Source organism: Leucoraja erinacea, chromosome 1, assembly GCF_028641065.1.
Source record: "Leucoraja erinacea ecotype New England chromosome 1, Leri_hhj_1, whole genome shotgun sequence".
Lineage (NCBI taxonomy): Eukaryota > Metazoa > Chordata > Chondrichthyes > Rajiformes > Rajidae > Leucoraja > Leucoraja erinaceus.
This window is the reverse complement of record NC_073377.1, coordinates 122,368,604-122,389,269: the sequence shown is the minus strand read 5'-3', so window position 1 is coordinate 122,389,269 and position 20,666 is coordinate 122,368,604. Positions and strand designations below refer to the sequence as shown.

The 20,666-nt window shown below is 42.2% G+C and overlaps 1 protein-coding gene across 6 annotated transcripts in view; it reads right to left on the bottom strand.

Annotated features, from left to right (window-relative positions):
- LOC129701414 (thrombospondin type-1 domain-containing protein 4-like) overlaps positions 1-20,666 on the bottom strand; it is a 552,304-nt gene that overhangs the window by 60,316 nt on the left and 471,322 nt on the right. For all 6 annotated transcript variants that reach the window (XM_055642598.1, XM_055642615.1, XM_055642572.1 and 3 more), the window contains one exon: positions 1,585-1,760. In XM_055642598.1, the coding sequence (XP_055498573.1) occupies positions 1,585-1,760 (176 nt within the window). The remainder of the gene's footprint in view (positions 1-1,584; positions 1,761-20,666) is intronic.

Sequence of the window (20,666 nt, the reverse complement as noted above, 5' to 3'; positions counted from 1 at the left end):
AAGTCTCCAGAGGTTTCCGTTCAAGTTTCCTAAGTGGGACAGGGGCATTAGAACTAGATATACAATGTGGTGACAGCCACTGGCATTATTTACCATTGTCTGCGATAATAGAATTATATTATTATCCTCAACAACAAATCTAATGGTGGAAAGCATTGGTTGCCTGTTATAGAAAAGATCCCATGCCAATAACTTTCTCTCGAATTATGAAATGTGCACTTACTTTTTCTCAGTAAGTGTAACAATAATTTTCATTTAGGTCTGTTATATTTAAAGATATCTGGCTCCACAGATCTTTAATTACAAGTAAATTTGATCTTTAAATTCTCCCATGGGACACTTTGAAATACAGTTGTAAGTGCTGTCAAGCTTGCAGTATCCACGATCACAGTTTTTATATTGATATTAACCTTCATCACAATTGGTGACCTGCATGTTATGATAGGAATGATGCTGATGCTGTCATTTTCTCTAACTGTGGGGAAAATTGGCCCACGCCTTCCATAACTCTTACATGTGTGGCCAAGAAACGTGCCCTCTGATGGTGGAATTATATACTGAAATTCACGGGAAGGCATGCAGTTGAAGTTGCAGTCGCTCTCCATCATCACCCATTTAATAAAGCACAATGTTAGAGTTGGCGAGTTCAGATGTGCATTGAATTTGGAAATGTGTCGTGTCTTAATTATTGCCAAATAATCATGCTGGCAGTTACAATTTGCAACTGCAAACTCTTTCTTTCTGAATTTAATAAACAACTGGAGAATTTGAAAAATAAATGGCCTGTGATTACTGTTAATCCTGCTCTGTATCCCACTTTACAATGAATTAGTTCTAACTTATTCCACTTTGGTTACACCCTGCATGAGCTAATGAGAATATGGTGGTTGGGAGAGATATTTATCCTCAGACTGGTATTGCTAAATGTGCGATATAATAGCTTACATCAACTTTAATGGAGCTGGATTTTGGAAGCAAGAGTCTATCTTACAAACACCAATACATTGCACAATTAACACCATTGATCCAAGGATAAAATTCTGCATGATTCCGTTGCCCACATGCTTGGCTCAACAGTTCCCCTGTTTTGGACATGGAAGTTAAAAAGATCTCAAGTGACTATACAGTTTTCTGTTCTAAAGCTCATGAAAGTCTGTAGGTAGCAGGCAGTTTGATTAATGGCAAACATCCACTAACCACAAATCACGGACCATGAATTCAACACTCTCTCAAATATTATAAAACCATTTTGTTCAATCACCAGAATTATATTAACGTTCCTTCCTATCAAAGGCATCTTACTGACAATCAATTTATCACTGATATTGTACCAATATCCTTTTCTATCACTCATACTCTATTGACACATTATGTTTCTTATTCATTTCTATTTTTCTGGGGTTCTACAACTGTTCCCTACAGTTATTCTTGACTGATTGCCAGGTTTTTGCAGCTTTCTTGTTGCTGTTAGTTTTCTATTCTAATCTCAGAGGGTTGCAGCCTTTGATTTATGACCAGAGATGTTGTGAAGCTTTGTTGGCATTTCAAACCTGCTGCCCGCTCCGAGCTAAAGTTTAGACTTACGTAGACATTCAGAATATCACTCGTTGGCCCGTCGGCAATGAAGGATTCTCCCGCTGTGGTGCTGATCTCATTTGGCCTCTTGTACTTGAACAAAGTTCCTGCAGCCTCGTAGGTGCCTGGCCTATCTATGGCCCAGTTTCCATTGATGATGGGTTGACCAAAGTGACTTCTCAAAGCTGTAAATATATGCCAGTTAATAATGATCAGATCACAGGATAATAGCACCTTGCACTAACAGTCATAAACACTCTCAGTTATTGCTGTGCATCCAATGCACATCTAGAACACAATGTATTTTCAAGAGAGTTAGATTTGGCTCTTCGGGCTAAGGGAATCAAGGGATATGGGAATAACACGGAACGGGGTACTGATTTTGGATGATCAGCCATGACCATATTGAATGGCGGTGCTGGCTCGAAGGGCCAAATGGCCTACTCCTGCACCTATTTTCTATGTTTCTATGTTTTTATGTCTGATTGCTATGGAATGAGTGAGAAATTGAATATGAACCCTGAGCCACCTGCAGATACTTATTATGACCACACAGAAGAAATACAATGTGCCCCTAGCCTATGCCACTTCCAATAGAACAATCCTATCCACCCCATTCTCTCTTAATTACATGCCTTGATTCTTTTGTCATGTATATTTACACAAAGGCTGATTCATAGCAGACAATTAATTTACAAGCAGGGCAGGGCGGATAACCACCGAGTCTCAGAGAATGCAAACTCTGCAAAAGATCGAACCTGGCTCTTTACGGTGGTGAAGAACCAGTGCTAACTGTTGCATCACCATGATAAGTATAAGAAGAACAAGGAGGAGCCAGAGATCAATTGAAGGTGGCGAGCCGACACTTGGCTCTCATTCACTCATATTCTGGCCTTTGAGCAGTTCTGTTTCCAAATACTGCTTTTTATGTCATCAATTGACTAGTTTGGAAAGAACACTTTTAACACATTTTACTGCTCTCTATTTTACATTAAGTTTGTGATTTTACCACGAATCGCATATTCTAATTTTACTTTCTGATTTAGAATCTGTATGTCTCACAGATGATTCATCAATGAAGAATTGTTTAGATTTTCAGCTTGGAATTTCGGCCATGCACTTCAGTCCACCAAGTCCACGCCTGTTCACATCAATTTTACTTCGGAGTCACGTGAGTGACTACGTGAAGAGCCCGCTCAGCATGCATGCGTGGCATTGCGTTCAGCAGTGCAACAGCGGCCGCAGCGGGTGTCAGGCGCTCCCGCTGCGGTTTAAAAGACGGACCGTCAGGTAAGTTAAACTGAGGTCGGCTTTACTTGTGAAAAGAGAGCCTTCTGATTTCTGTTTTCAGAAGGAGTGCGACTAAGAAGAGGCTCTCAAAGAGATCTGTCCCCCGCTCAACTCCAACGGAGGAGCGTTCCATCCGTGGGCGGCAGAAACAGGCGGTAGGACCGTTTACCGGGCGCTCCGCCATCCCCGACACCGTGCCGAGCCCAGTCCCGCTAGCGCCTGAGCAGTGGGCTGGATGTAAAGCTACCCGAAAAAGCGTAGAAAGTAGGGGCGCAATACTAACAGGGGGGAGATTACACCTGTTTAAGGAAGCGTGGGCGTCTATCACGAGTGACAAGTATATACTCAATAGCATTAGTGGATACAAAATACAATTTATACTAGAAAAATTGCCACCAGTTCAACATTCACCCCAGAGGGTCTTTTCCCTCTCAGTTAAAGGGAAACGAGAGGGACAAGCTGAACTGGTGAGAATAATCACTAAGGGTATCACGGGAAAAAACAAAACATGAACCCTTGGAATTTGTGTCAAATATATTCACTAAAACATAAAAAGATGGTGGGTGTCGCATCATCATTGACTTAACTTCACTAAATATGTTTGTTAAGTATGTACATTTCAAAGTGGAAACGTTTGTTACTGCCAAACAACTGATTTGCAAAGGATACTTCATGGCAAGCATTGACCTCAAAGATGCTTACTATTCAGTACCCATTCACAAGGATCATCGCAGATACCTGAAATTTACCTGGATGGGGCAGCAATGGCAGTTTAAAGCATTACCCAATGAGTTAACATCAGCCCCAAGATTATTCACCAAGATACTAAAACCAGCCCTGGCAATATTAAGAAGACAAAAACATATGGTCATGGCATATCTTGATGATATCTTAATAGTAGGCAAGACCATGGAATTGGCATATCAGCTGTGCCAGCTACCAAACAGTTGTTCGAAACCTTGGGATTTGCCTTACATCCAGATAAATCTAAGTTGAAGCCATCCACTTGGGTTTCACAATTAACTCAGCCCACATGTCTGTAACTTTGCCAAAAGACAAAACAACTGAATTGGCACAATCATGCAACAATTTAATGGTCAACGAGCGACCAACTATTCGACAAGTAGCAAGAGTAATTGGGGAAATGGTAGCAGCATTTCCGGCTACACAATTTGGACCTTTGCACTATCAAAACTTACAAAGAGCAAAGGTACAGGCACTAAAACGACATGCAGGTCATTATGATCGTATCATGAAACTACCCACTGAAGCAATATCAGAACTACAGTGGTGGGCAGAAAACGTTTGGCATAGTTTCAGCCCTATCATCATCATTAACCCTACTTTAGTTATCCAAACAGATGCCAGTGCTCAAGGCTGGGGAGCGACTAACTTCATATCCAGCACAGGTGGTAGATGGACTAACCTAGAGTCATCATCACTACTTACACTGGGCATTAACTATCTAGAGATGCTGGGTGCCTTTTATGGTTTAAAAGCATATGCATCCAATATGCATCACTTGCATGTACAGTTACAAATAGAGAATACTACGGTGGTGGCCTACATTAACCATATGGGCGGCATAAAATCGATATCATGCAACAAATTGGTCAACACAATTTGGCAATGGTGTGTCGAAAGACATATTTGGCTATCAGCAACTTACATGCCAGGTAAGCTAAATACAGTGGCAGACACCAGGTCACGCAAATTTAATGACAACACCGAATGGATGTTAAACCCCAAAGTGTTTGCAAAGATTATTAAGCAATATGGCACGCCAGATATCGACTTATTTGCATCAAGGCTAAATCACCAGGTACCTATGTATGTCGCTTGGGAACCAGACCCTGAGGCAGCAGCGGTAGATGCGTTCGCGCTGGATTGGGGAAATTTCTTCTTCTATGCATTTCCTCCCTTCTGCCTCATCAGCCGTGTACTACGCAAAATACAAATGGACTCTGCTTCAGGTATTTTGATAGTACCCGACTGGCCTACACAGCCATGGTTCCCATTACTCCACAACATCCCTCCGAACATCCACAAGAAAACAGTACTTGTCCAGCATCAAAAAGTGGGAGAAGTACTGCTTGGATACAGGGACCACCTACTCAACCGCTACAGTTACCAACGTACTGGAATTCCTGGCGAACCTTCACCACGATGAAGGACTCAGCTACAGTGCCATCAACACAGCTAGAAGTGCCCTGTCTGTCTATTTAAAACAAGCTCCAGGACAACAGGCCATGGGGTCCCACCCGCTGGTGGTCAAACTAATGAAGGGTATTTACAACTCTAACCCCCCTAGACCAAGGTACATCCATATATGGGATGTCAGTGTGGTCCTGACATACCTCAGGGGATGGCCACCAGCCAGATCCCTCAACCTGGAACAATCTATGCTCAAAACACTCATGTTGATGGCACTTGTATCTGCACAGAGGGTCCAGTAACTACAACTATTGCGACTAGACAACATGATCACAGCTCCAGACCAGATCTTTCATTATCCAGGGTCTGCTCTCAGACCAGGAACACCTAATCCAGTCATGGAATTCCGGGCTTACCCGCCAGAACCACAGTTATGTGCCATGACCCACCTACTGTCCTACATAGACACAACCAAAAATATTTGAGGGATGAAAAAGCCTTATGGGTCAGTCATAAAAAACCTTATGGTCGGGTGATGAGCCAAACCATTTAGAGATGGTTCAAGCAGGTGCTAAAAGCTGCTGGGATAAACACTAACATGTACAAATTTCATTCCACCAGGGCAGCATCCACGTCGACGGCCAAATGAATGGACGTGCCTATAGACCACATCTTGGCTACAGCAGGATGGTCAGGGGAAAGAACGTTCAGAACTTTTTATAATAAGCCGTTTGCAAAACCTGCTTTATTTGCAGAAATTCTTTTACAACTGCAAATATTTAATTTAAGCCCAGGGGAGCAATTTCTTTGTTGTTATTGTTAAAAAATACCGTTGTGTTTTTCTACAAACAGATTCATTGGTTGATTACGATAACACACTTCCTCCCTCAAGGACTTCGGCAGTGAGTGAAGTAATAAATGTTACACGGTTTGAAATCACAGAGCTTTAAAATCTTCACGTAGTCACTCACGTGACTCCAAAGTAAAATAGTAAGATTAAACGAGAACTTACCAGTTTGAAGTTTGATCTGTATTTTATGAGGAGTTACGATGAGGGATTACGTGCCCTCCGCTCCCACCCTCAATAATATGGGTCAAACTGATAACTGATGTCTCCTTTTCTTTACTATGTTTATTTCAATAACTGTGTCTTTCTGTGATTCCACACCGCTGCTTTGAAGTATGCCGCGCATGCGTGCTGAGCGGGCTCTTCACGTAATCCCTCATCGTAACTCCTCATAAAATACAGATCAAACTTCAAACTGGTAAGTTCTCGTTTAATCTTACAATTTTACTTCGTTTTGAAAACTGCATTTATTGTGTAACATAGATATTCAAAAACAAAATAACCCAGCAGGAAAGGGAATAATAATGTAAAGATAAAAATAACAAAGCATTTACAAATTCTTAAGAGGCCTTCTTCTGTTCCCTAAACTGCAATACAGATTCAAATGGTTGAAATGGGAGAAATGATGGATTTTCCAGGATGCTTCTGACATCACGGATCAGCAGCAGATACTTTACAATGGACAAATGTTTTTTTTTAATTAAATGAAACCTTTTCTAAATAATCCAGTAATCAATTTGAATTAGTTCACTCACATGGATGAGGGATTGTTCCCTTGGTTTCTAACTAATGGCTGATTACTTTTTGTGAAGTGCTACAGTTTGGAATTTCTGGCTTTGGAGAGTCTTGGGATTATAGGAGCGTTTTTACCCACTGGCAATTAAACTAATTGGACGACAGGGCAGGGAGATATAGGTTAAAAAACAGATCTGGTGTTTGAAGCAATGTGCTTCAACAGACAAAGTTAATGTCGACTTTCAGTGACATATGCTGGCTGGCATGTTTCAATTTATTTGAAATTAGCAGCAGCTGTTGTCAGATCGACCTGATGAGTTTCCTATTCTTGAGGCTAGAATGAATAAAGGAGGGAAATGACTAAGGGGTAGCTTTGACTGTCCTTACAACCAAATTACAGAAAGACTGGTATGCTGGAGAATTGGCAGAATATGCTGTATTTAAGCAAGATTTGTGTAATACATATCACATTTTCCCTTACCACTTTCAATCCCATTTGACTGGATTTCACATCAAATGATCTTTAACGGTTTTGTAGATAGCCTCCTTTTGATACGATAGAACTTCATTTATCCCAGGAGGGAAAATAATGACATAATTTCCGTCATAATGTCAGAAGTCTGTCCATTTGCTGATGAATGTGTATCTCCATGCACTATCTCTCCAATACTTTGGGATTTTTCATCTGTAAATGGCGCCAAAATTTGGCGACCAGTGCAAAAATGTCGCTGTCCAATGCACACGTGACAATAAAGAACCATCGATACCATTGATTGATACTGTAATGCAGCAGTTTATGGCCATATACAGCGACATCTACGAACAAAATCCATGCTTCGATGAGTGGCAAACAACCGTGGTGGAGCAAATATGCCACAAAATCATCTGCACCAAGAAGGGGCAATGCGTTGCCAATTGGAAAAGTAGCTACCTTACAATGCCAGAGACTCGGGTTCAATCCTGACTACCAATGCTGTTTGTACATTCTCCCAAAAACCTCATGGATTTTCTCCGGGTGCTCTGGTTTCCTCCCATATTTCAAAGACGTGCGGGTTTGTAGATTCATTGGTTTCTGTAAGTTTCCTCTCATGTGTAGGATGCAAAAGTGAGATGACATACAACTAGTGTAAGAATGATCGTTGGGCGGCGCGGACCTGGTGGGTCGAAGGGCCTGTTTCCATGCTGCATCTCTAATCTAGGACCAGGAAGAAGGTTAGCTTAAACCCTTGATCTGTGTTTGACGCTGTAAGTGCAGTTGCCTGAGTGCTAGCCCCAGACCTCAGTTTTACATCACACCATCATCATGTCAATACAAAAATCAGTTAATGGTTGAGATATTCGTGGAATGTTAGGTGAAATTAACCAAACAAGAAATTGTTTGGAAAATCACTGTTAAACATAATACGATCTTCAATGACAAATGAAGTGTCAAATAATTAGAAAGGATACCATTGTTCAGTTTGGACAGGGATACTATTTTGAAAGATTCATGTGGTTTTCTTCAGATTTTTTCTTGGACAAATATTAACCAGTACTAAATCAAACAGTCTCGTCCACTCAGTCTAACTGTTCCATTCATGGCTATAGGCCATTATTTTCAAAAGGATGCTCAACGGGTGTGTGAGTATTCCCACAACAATAATTAGTCATCCAGCTTTGAGAAGCTACATGACACTCAATAGTTCATTACTTTGAATGATATTTTCAGATGCTGCTGACACATTTTTCTTTATAGCCTAGCTGAAAAATTACAGATAGAGATTAAACAAATAATCATGGTTTGCTTTGATACCTAATATTTCATTGGGGGAGGGGGGCGTGGATTTCCTTTGGCTGCTCCAGTTTCCTCCCACATTCCAAAGATCATAAGGCATAGGGCCAGAATTAGGCCATTTGACCCGTTGAGTTCTAGTCCGCCATTCGATCAGAGCTGATCTATTTTGCATGCCCTTTTCATTCAGGAACCTTTAAAAATACCAAATGATTTGGCTTCCAAAACCATCTGTGGCAATGAATTCCACAGATGCACCACCCTAAAGAAATTCCTCCTCATCTCCATTCCAAAGGTACGTCCTTTTATTTTGAGACTGTGCCCTCTGATTCTAAACTCTCACACTATTGGAAACATCCTCTCCACATCCACTAGGCTTTCCATTATTCAGTAAATTTCAATGATGTGCATGTTTGTTGGTTAATTGGTCTCCTTAAATTACCTCTGATATGTAGGGTGTGGATGGGAAAGTGGGATAACTATTGTCATGGGTGATCGATGGTAAGTGTGGACTCGGTGGACTGAACGGTCTGTTTACACGCTGCATTTTAAAACTAAACTGAACCACTGAGCAGATCTCTGCAAGTTTAGTTTAGTTTAGTTCACTTTAGTTTAGAGATACAGAGTGGAAACACGCCCTTCTGCTCACCGAGTCTGCGCCGACCAGCGATCCCCATACACTAATGCTACCCTACACGCTTGGGACAATTTACAATCTTTACTGAAGCCAATTAACCTGCAAACCTGCATGTCGTTAGAACGTGGGAGGAACTGGTGCACCCGGGGAAACCCACGCGATCATGGGGAGAATGTATAAATCCATACAGACAACATCCGTAGTCAGGATCGAACCCGGATCTCTGGCGCTGTAAGGCAGCAACTTGACTGCTAAGCCACCATACCACCTTTTAAGTGTATCCTTTGATTTGGCACTCTAGCCCCTGCGTGTTTGTGACATTTAGTTGATTTTTGACTGAAAACATGAAATCAGAATAACATTTCTGATACTCTCAATCCCATTGTGGCTCAAGCACATAACATTTACAACATTGATCCCAATACATTTCCCAGTTCTTCTACAGAGGGAGAGTCCAAAGTTAATTGCAACCCTTGCAGAATGCCCTCTCCCAGCCCTGACCAAATGAACCCCAGGTGGGTGACTAAGTGAAGGGGAAAACAGAGGAGGAAAACAGAGGAGGAAGGTGGGAAAACTGCTTGTTCACAGCAGTAGGGGGCAGATCTATCGGAAGTTAATGTCTAGAAAAATAACCAGCCCATTGCTCTAAATACCTTGGGTACTTTATGTTGGATAGTAAAGCATGTACTGAAGTTATATGCTATACTGAACCAGGCTGAGGTCTCTAAAACCGTGTACAATACCTGCTGAATTATCCTCAGTGTGACTAATATTGAGCTGCACTCTCACCATGTACCTAGTTCATTTCTGTTTGTTTTAAAAAAAAACTGCTCCAAATGAAATAAAGTAGATGTAAGAATCCTAGTTATTAAGCTGCAGAACTAAACCCAGAGTGCACAAATTCAGAAATTATATTTACCTTGCTTCCTTGCTTAAATAAACAAAAGAGGGGTCTGCAGGCTTTATTTTAAATAGACCCTTTGTTTACCACAAGCCTTCAGCAAAGCAGAAATCAGAATGTTTTTCCTCCACAGGAGAAAGGAAGTGGGGATCAAACTCTCACAGAAGGGCGTTGACTCGGAGTCAACCAACATGTTTAAAAGGAGCGGGATTGATGAATGTTGAGAGGCAGATCGAGGATCAGAGAGTTAATAAGAACATCCACCGATGTTTTCTTTCCGAGAAGGAAATGAAACGTTGGCCTTTTTTTGAGTGGATGTGATTTCCTGCGATACACTCTCAGTGGGCACTGCTGAGGCCATATATTTGGAACATCATACCTTTAGCGGTCCTTCAAATAAAGGATCAAAAGGGGCAAAAGATCAATAGGGATTGGGGCGATGTTACAGGATATAATAATCAGTCATGGTCTCTGGACAAAGCAGGAGTGGAAGAATTTTTGTTTCTGTATTTAGATATGAACATGAAGTGGGTGAAACAGAAGAGACAAGAAATTGGTCTTTCAAGACCTCCCAGTTCTGCAGCATCTTTCACACACCTTTCAAGTCATCCAAAATTATGATACACCATTGATTGAGGGAGCAATTTTGGTAAGAACAGGCTGCTCATTGAAGGTATAAATTAAAAACACATATATATTTATCCATGAGACCAGATGGATGTACCGGTTTACATTAAAGATCAGGTAGTTTAGTAGTTTTGGGGTAGATTGAAGCCCATGATTAGACTTGGTCTCTGTATAGAGCAGGAAAAGAGAGAGGTTCATATATGTTGCAGACATCAATTGGACATTTTTAATCATGATACAGTAGGTGTTTCCATCAGGATATGCAATAAAAAGTACAGACACTCCCCGACTTATGCAATGGGTAGCACGGTGGTGCAGCGGTAGAGTTGCTGCCTTACAGCACCCAGCACCTACAGTGCCAGAGACCCAGGTTTGATCACAACTAAGGGGGCTGTCTGTACGGAGTTTCTCCCTGTGACCGCATGGGATTTCTCCAAGATCTTTGGTTTCCTTCCACACTCCAAAGTTATACAGGTATGTAGATAAATTGGCTAGGTAAATGTAAAAAATGGCCCTACTGTGTGCAGGCTAATGTTAATGTGCGGGATCGCTGGTTGGCGTGGATTTGGTGGGATGAAGGGCCTGTTTCCTTGCTGTGTCTAAATTAACTAAATGAATACGCGACTTTGCGCTTACATAAACAATTCTGTACTCAGTCTCTAGTGCAATCAAGACTGTTTGTAATTTACACAACACTGTGCGATTACGTCGGAAAAAACCCAGCAATGGCGGTGCTTAACCAGAAGGCCGCACGCCTCAGAATGAGCCCCAGACACAGCTGGACACCGATGAGACAGTTCATGTTCTCAGTGAGTTATTGCTGGCAGGGGATGGGGATGGTGATTACGACTACATAAAATCTGACATGTAAGGGTTCATTACGCAAGTCGGGGAGTGCCTTTATTTTCAAAACATAATGTTCTTACTTTTATGGATGGCAAAATTAATGGGCCAAGCAACTCTATTCCTATGCAGCTGGCATATTGGCCAATGCTTTATATGCATCATGGGGGGACTTGTCATTTATAGACATTTAAAAGATGAACAGGAGAAAGATCAAATGGTACTCTTTGAAAACAGAAAGCAGAGTTGACAGGACTGCCAACACCACACGGGCCAATAAAGATATCATTATAGTGAGGCTGTCAATAACTATGAATGATGCTCATCTGCTTTATATATCTGACATGTCAGTTTAATTTCAGATGTTTTAACAACTCTTTTTTGGAAGAGAGGATAAAGTGAGGCATAATCTGAAAAGATAAACAATAAGGAGGCATTAGGCTGTTAAAATTAAGATATTTCTCAGTTATAATTTGCCAGTCAGTACTAAATGGACAGAATGCTTTTGTGCAAACCAGAATTATGATTTTAAATGTCTTCCATTCCCAGAAGGAGGAATGTTTAGAAAGATGTGTTAAAGTTGGGACATGGTATTTTCATTTCTTAACCCTGCTGCAATCCTGGCCAATGCTATTTTAACTTCTAGGAATCATGCTTAGATGTCAGCTGTTTTAAATGTAATTTGGAGACGAACCCTCTTGCAACCACAAACATCCTGCACAATAATTCATAATGCTGGTGTCCTGCAATGGTGCGTTCTCAGCCCCTTATAATGCCCCCCTATACACTCATAACTGCATCGTAGAGTCATAGAGCTGTATAGCATGGAAACAGGCCCTTTGGCTCACCTTGTCCATGCTGACCTAGTTGTCATATTGACCCTTGTGCCTGCATTTGACCCACATCTTCTGCAAATATCTGTCTTTTAAAAATCGTATTTGTATCCTTTCTATAGCTTCTTCTGGTAGCTCATCCCGAATACATATTATCCACTGAATGAAAAATTTGCTGCAAAGGTTCCTCTTAAATCTCTTCTCTCTCTCCTTAATCCTATGCCCTCTAGTTTTTGAATCTTCTACCATGGGAAAAAGGCAGTTAGCACTGACTTTATACATTGCCCCTCGTCTTGTAGGCCGATTGGGAAAGGGGGAGATGCAGCGAGACCTGGGTGTCATGGTACACCAGTCATTGAAGGTAGGCATGCAGGTGCAGCAGGCAGTAAAGAAAGCGAATGGTATGTTAGCTTTCATTGCAAAAGGATTTGAGTATAGGAGCAGAGAGGTTCTACTGCAGTTGTACAGGGTCTTGGTGAGACCACACCTGGAGTATTGCGTACAGTTTTGGTCTCCAAATCTGAGGAAGGACATTATTGCCATAGAGGGAGTGCCGAGACGGTTCACCAGACTGATTCCTGGGATGTCAGGACTGTCTTATGAAGAAAGAGTGGATAGACTTGGTTTATACTCTCTAGAATTTAGAAGATTGAGAGGGGATCTTATAGAAACTTACAAAATTCTTAAGGGGTTGGACAGGCTAGATGCAGGAAGATTGTTCCCGATGTTAGGGAAGTCCAGGACAAGGGGTCACAGCTTAAGGATAAAGGGGAAATCCTTTAAAACCGAGATGAGAAGAACTTTTTTCACGCAGAGAGTGGTGAATCTCTGGAACTCTCTGCCACAGAGGGTAGTTGAGGCCAGTTCATTGGCTATATTTAAGAGGGAGTTAGATGTGGCCCTTGTGGCTAAGGGGATCAGGGGGTATGGAGAGAAGGCAGGTACGGGATACTGAGTTGGATGATCAGCCATGATCATATTGAATGGCGGTGCAGGCTCGAAGGGCCGAATGGCCTACTCCTGCACCTAATTTCTATGTTTCTATGTTTGTTGTACACCTCAATAAGGTCACACCTCCGCCTCCTACATTCCAAAGAGAAGAGTCACAGCCTATCCAGTTTATCCCTGTAACTCAAGCCTGCAAGCCCAGGTAACACCAAAGGTAGACACAACATGCTGGAGTAACTCAGCGGGTCAGGCAGCATCTCTGGAGAAAAGGAATACTGTAGATGACGTTTCGGGTCGAAACTCTTCTTTAGACTGAGCCAGTTAAGCCCAGGTAACATCCGGGTGAATTTCTTTTCCACCCTTTCCAACTTAATGACATTCTTCCTAAAGCTGGGTAACCAGAACTGCACACAATACTCCAAGGATGGTCTACAGCTGCATCATGATGTCCCGACTTTTGTGCTCAATACCCTTTCCAATGAAGGCAAGCCAGGCCATGTACCTTCTTAACCCCATTAACCACCCGAATCAACACATTTAGGGAATCATGCACCTGTACTCCTTGGCAACACTCTCCAGGGCTCTACCATTTACTGTGCAGGTCCTGCCCTGGTTTGACGTATCAAAGTTCAACACTTCACACTTGTCAATTTGCTAGTTCACCTGTGCAGCCAAATTCTGCTCTTGCTCCATTTACAAGTTTGCAGACGTCACCATGTAATGGGTCGGATCTCGATCGATGATAAGATCAGCGTACACAAACTTGAATGAGTTGGGAAGAGTGCAAAAGAGATTCACCTGGTGTCAAGACATCAACTTCTCCCCCAATGTCGGCAACACAAAAGAGCTAGTTATTGACTTCAGGAAAATAGATAATGCACATGTCCCACCAGAGTTTCAGATACCTAGGTGTAAAAATATCCCCCAATCTGTTATTGACCAGACACATGGTCAAATCAATGGCCAAGAATGCAAACCAATGCCTCCAAAATCCCAGTCTGTAGCTCATGCCAGGATGTGGGCGAAAACCAGTGTGTTCAGAGGGAACCCAAGCAGTTATAGGGAGAATGTGCATACTCCAAATAAATAGCACCAGAGGTCTACATTAAACCTGGCTCACTGGAGCTATGAGGCAGCAGCTCTGCAAGTTGTGTCACTCTGCTATGTTGAGCTTCTTTAGATGCTTTAACATGAGCAAAAGTCAACGTTTCATGTGCACTGGAGTTCATGGGTTAAAGCCACTCTTAAAATAGTCAGGATAAAAATGTGCCAATTATCCAGCTAACTCCAGCTGTTGTATCAGAAGACTGCTTGCAGAAGCTGAAGTGTTAGTGTTTATTAAAACCATGGTTAGCCTTAATCACACCTGCCCAGCTACCGACACAGATGATCATGGTCTCCAAGCCCCAGAATAACACTTGAGCACATAATCTCAAAGTCAAAGTCAACTTTGAGCGTCACATGCACCCGAAGGTGCAGTTAAATGAATTTGCCAGCAGCGATACACTTAAAAGAACACACAATACACAATAAGATTTAACACAAACATCCACCACAGCATTCTTCACTGTGGTGGAAGGCAACAAAGGCCAGCCAGTCCTCCTCCTTTGTTCACCCATGATCGGGGCCATAAATCCTCCGTAGTCGCCGCTACGCATGGCCCGATGTACAGGCCCTCTTGTCAGGATGGCGGTCGGAGCTCTTCTCTGGCTATCCCCGGCAAAGGATCCCAGACTCCGGATGGGTAAGTCCACGCCCCGCCCGCGGCTAGAAGCTCCGCAGAACACATCCTCATGATGCCAAAGTCACCAGGCCAGCGATCGGAGCACTTCTCTCTGGCGACCCCCGGCAATGGTTTGCCCGCTCTGCGATGGAAAAGTCCATGCTGCACCTGCTGCTGATGTTCCGGGCCCGACTCTGGGAAAGGCCGCTCCAATCCAAGCTGTTAGGCCGAGGGAGGCCACATGGAAAAAGTCGCCTCTCCATCGAGGATGCGACTAAAAGGATGCGATTAAAAGCCCCCCCCCATCCCCCCCTTCCCCCCCCCCCCCCCCCCCCCCCCACACCCCACACACAGAGACACAACTAGAGACACCTAAACTAACATTAAACAAACCAAAAAAAACAAAAAAAGTCGAAATAGCGAACACTCTGCTGGCAGGGCAGCCGACTCGCAGCGTCCCCACCAACCTCCATCCGGATGATATATATATAAGCATATAAAATTATGAGAGGCATAAATGGAGTATACAATCTAAATCACTTTTCCAGGATGGAAAAATTAAATACTAGAGGGTCGAGCTTTAAGGTTAGAGGGGCAAGGTTTAAAGGCGATGTGTAGGGCAGGTCTTTTTACACAGAGGGTGGCGAGTGCCTGGAAAGCGCCGCTGGGGGTGATGGTTAATGCAGATATGAGAGTGGCATTTAAGGGACATTTGGAAAGGCATATTGGTATAATGGGAATGAAGGAATATGGATTATGTGCAGGCAGATACGAGTTGGTTCTGGCATCATGTGTGGCACAGACAGCTAGGGCCGAAGGGTCTTGTTGAACAGTTCTATGGTCTGTGTTACTTGTAGGAATAAGAGGTTCCATCTTTTGGATGAGATATCAAACTGAAGCCTGGTCCACACACTCAAGTGTATATACAATAAACACACAAAGGGCGCTAGATTCACAGTGAACAACTATCAGGTTATCTTGATTTTACATCATATTTACTTGTCAATTCACCACATTACAGAAAAATATTTGACCAGTTCCTTACATGGGATGTTGCTGTTAGGCAAATTTGCTGCCACATTTCTTACATTAAAACAGAGTTTGCTTTCAAAGATACTTCATTGGCTTTGAAACAGTTTGGGTTGTTCTGAATTCATTAAAAAAACCCACTTTAATAGAAAAATGTCTTATTAGTTTCTAATGTTACCTTTCCATTCAATCATGGATTTTAAAGTATTTGAAAATTTCCTAAACACAACTTTATTTGGTCAGAATAAATGAATGGGAAAAGGAAGAAAAAAAAAAAAACGTTAAGTTAAAACAGAACTTTCTGCAGTTAAATAAAAAAAATCAAATATAACTTTCACCTGGATTGCAAATCTGTGGGAACCTAGCCAAATGTTAGAAAACGTTTAAGCAGCCCTGTTTTGAATCACAGTAAAATGTCCTGGAACGGGGGTTAGTGAGGAGAAAAAAAGTGAAATGGAAACATTAAACATCAAAAATTCAAAAAAGATGCATTGCAATGAGATGGGATGATATAAGATCCATGTTTTGTGATGAGAGTTAAAAGGTTTGCTTTCAGACTAGATGAAAGGCAAGTTTCAATGCGTTAGTGTTAAAGACAGAGTGTGAGTTTGGAGTAAAAACTTTAAACTTGGGTTCTGAAGAACGATCCCGACCCGAAACGTCTCCTATCCACATTCTCCTATCCGACTTGGACTTGTGGGTCCAAGAGAGGTCATCGGAGATGTTGACTCCCAGGAACCTGAAGCTAGAAACACGTTCCACCTCCGTCCCGTTAATGTGGATGGGGGTGTGCGCGCCACCTCTGGACTTCCTGAAGTCTACAATGAGCTCCTTGGTCTTCTTGGAGTTAAGGGCCAGGTTGTTGTCAGCGCACCATGCTGCTAAGTGCTGGACCTCCTCCCTGTAGGCCAGCTCATTGTTGCTGATGAGGCCAATCACCGTTGTATCATCTGCATACTTGATGATGGTGTTAGTACCATGTACAGGTGTGCAGTCATAGGTGAAGAGGGAGTAGAGGAGGGGGCTCAGCACACAGCCCTGAGGAACGCCGGTGTTCAGGGTGAGGGTTGAAGAGGTGTGCTTGTCTAACCTCACAGACTGGGGTCTGTTGGTTAGAAAGTCCAGTATCCAGTTGCAGAGGGAGGGGTCGATGCCCAGGTTACCGAGTTTGGTGATCAGTTTCGATGGAATAATGGTGTTGAATGCAGATTAAATCCATTTGCTGCCTGACCCACTGAGCTACTCCAATACTTTATGTCCTTTTGTGAGTTGAAGTTGTGTTTACCCTATATGCTGCTATTTCTGAACCAGGAGAAATTATAGTGTCATAAATCCTCCTAATGGATAAATCAGACCAATTCATAACGAGTTGGTCTCCATTCGTCGTGTTTTTGGAATCATATGGTGCAACAAAATTGTAAAAAATAACTGTTTCAGGACTGGACGAGGGTTGGTCAAGATTATAAATAATGATCTCCTTTTCTTTTTTATTTTATTTTCACTATTTTCTCTCTCAACTTTCTTCATATACTCGTTTTCTTTCTTCACACACTATATATTTCACATCTTTCTATCCTTTACTATCTAACTTCTTTTTCTTATTCTCATCTTTTTTCAATGTAACAAAAAAAAAAAAGAAGTTGTACATAAAATGTATTATGAAAATATATATTAGGCACTTTGGTGTCATATGACTGTACTTACTTCTAATAAAATAAAATATTTAAAAAAAAAAATAAAGCCACAGAACGACATAGGAGGAGGCCATGAGGGTTGAAGAAGGGTCTCGACACGAAATGTCACCTGTTCCTTCTCTCCAGAGATGCTGCCTGTCCCGCTGAGTTGCTCCAGTTTTTTGTGTCTATCTTCTGTTTAAACCAGCATCTGCAGTTCCTTCCTACACAGGCCATTCAGCCTGCTGAATTCATTCATACTTTGTGGAAAAGCAATCCAGCCAGTTGAAATCTCCTGTCCTCTTTCCACAGCCCTGGGATTCTTTCCTTTCTGAGGCCTACCCAGCTCCCTTTTAAATGTTCCAATTTAATCTGCCTCCATTTACTCCTAACAGTACATTCCAGAACCTAATCTCTTCCAAAACAAAATCTGTTGCTTTTGCTTCTTTAGCCAAAAAACGTTAATTTCATGTAGAAACAAGGAACTGCAGGTACGGGTTTACACAAAAGGACCCAAAGTGCTGGAGTAATTCAGCGGGGCAACAAGTATCTCTGGCGAACATGGATAAGCAATGTTTCGGGTCAGGACTCTCATTCTATGTACCTTTAGAGGATACTTCTGCCAATGGGAGCAATTTCCATCTATCTATTCTGTCTATACTCTTCATGATTTTAAATATATCTATCTTTGTAAACTCCTCTGTTCCAAGGAGAACATCTCCAGTCTATCCCCATAACTAATGTCCCTCATTTAATAAATCATTACGCTATAACTTCATCAGCATCGGACATCGTCAGTAAGTGTGTAGAGGAAGTACATGACAAAGAAGACAATACGAGTGTTCCCCAACTGGAAACCATGGATGAACCGTGAGATCCTCTCCCTAGTGAAGTTCAAGACTGCAGTGCTCAAGTTGGGCAATTTTGACCTTTGCTGAGCTATCGAAGATGCCAAGAGAATGTAATCCAAGCTAAAAACCTAGAAGCAGTTCACTAGGAACTCCATTGGAAGCCCTCCTTCCCTGTAAAAAAGAATGAATCAGGATCCTGTTTCCTGCTGCTCAATCAATTTTCTTATCTGTGGAGCTACTGCTTATTTTATTCCATGGGGCTTTGAACATTGGTAACAAAGCTATTATGTGGTGCAATATCAAATGAATTTTGGGAAACCGTATATACCACATCAATAGCATTTCCCACTTGGCACTCTCTATTGCTTCCTAACAAACCTAAACTTAACTGGAGACAATTTACCTTCAATCCATTCACAGTGTATAGATACATTATAAGTACACCAATTAAAATCAGGGACATTGTGGGGAAGATCTAACTTATATTTTGATCCGTTTCAAGGACTGGTTTATTTGCTAGATCAACAACGCTGGTTCCCAGCAATCATGAACCGTTCATGAAGGAAATCAGATTCTGAGAAAAATGGAGCTGTGTAGCATAAAGGACATCAATGCTGCAAAGAAAAATGAAAATCAAAACCTGTTAACAAATGTGACAAAAAGGATGCAAATTGCAAGTGAACCTGGATCCAAGAACTGCTACAAGGCTACTAAAATAATGTGTTACAATTCCAACAGATTAGAAACTTATGGCAGTTAAATAAAATGTTTCAGCAGGCTAATTGCCTCTTATAGTTTCTGGCAAGGAGGCTGGATGATATAAGACCCAAGCAATGCACATTCAGTATTCCTTATGGGAGGTACAGATTCCTAGTTTTTCCTTGATCTTACTCCATATCGAAGGTGTTGACTCATCAGGAGATGATGTAATAGATGGGACTCATCCAAAGAGGCACAGAATGACAGCCTTATGAAAGTAATTGAAGTTATTAGATGAGGCAACCTACAAGTTGAAAAGGACAAGCGTGCAATTTTAGCACAAATGAGGACTGGCATGTAATTACTATGTGATCATTCCACAAAGCGTTAGTCAAGTGTCGGATTAACGTCACAGCTATTGACCTTAGTTTAAAGCATCTTCTTGAGTTTAGCCTCTGTCCCACAGATGATTTTTTCGGCGACTACATGCGACTAGGCTATCGCCACATGGTTGCGGGGTGACGCCTGTAGGGTCGTGAGTTGTCTCCTCAAGTCGCCTAAAGAGCCGTAACTTTTTTTCTGCTCATCGCTGGATTTTGAAATGTTCGAAACGTTTTGGTGACTGTGGGCTTGACGTAGCTTGTCTTCTCCTGTCGTAGGTGCTATTGTAGGTTGTCGCCAGGATGACGCAGGTTGATGCCAGGTGATGTTGGTTGTCGCCGGGTGCTGTCTTCAGTGAATTCCATTGGCGACTACCTACGTCAACCTAGGTCAACCGGCGACAGGTACCAGCGACTGAATTGGCTTCAGTTGTCTTCAGTTGTTGCCGACAGGGTCGTTGCTTGTCGTAGCTTGTCGTGGGTGGATGTAGGTTGACTTTGGTTGCCATAGGTTGTTGCCCTGTGTGGGCGTAGGTTATCATAGGTGTGGTCGTAGGTGGACGTCCTAATGGGTCGCCGGTTCTCAGTAGCTTGCCGTAGCATGACGTCGACTAGGTGGTAGGTTGTCGTAGCTTGTCGTAGACATTATCGTGGGGGGGGGGAGGGGTCCAGTCGACGCTTTTTCATCAACCTACTACGACTGTGACAGTCATCGGCAGTCACTGAAAAAAAATTGTCTAAGTGGGACAGGCCCTTTAGTCAATAATCAGGTCCTACCCTTTGCAATTTTATCATATTTAATGAATGACAGGCGCCAAATATGCACAGATGAATACGCACATAACCACCATTTATACATTCACAAGCAAGCACAATTACCGGGCACAGGGACATATTACTGACATTGAAATAAAGCACATAGTGATAATTGTTCTACGGTATTCATAAGACCTTTTGAAAGATTGTGCAAATGCAAAGAATTGATTCGGGATCCAAAAGTATGACCCAAGGAGGTCACATACACCAAGTGAATTTATGTGAACTGCTCAGAATGCAAGTGCCAAGAATCTGACATCACAGAATTGTCAGCAATGTAAAATTAAATTCAATGACATCACTGCAGGTGTTTGGGCTAGAGGCTCATGTTTAG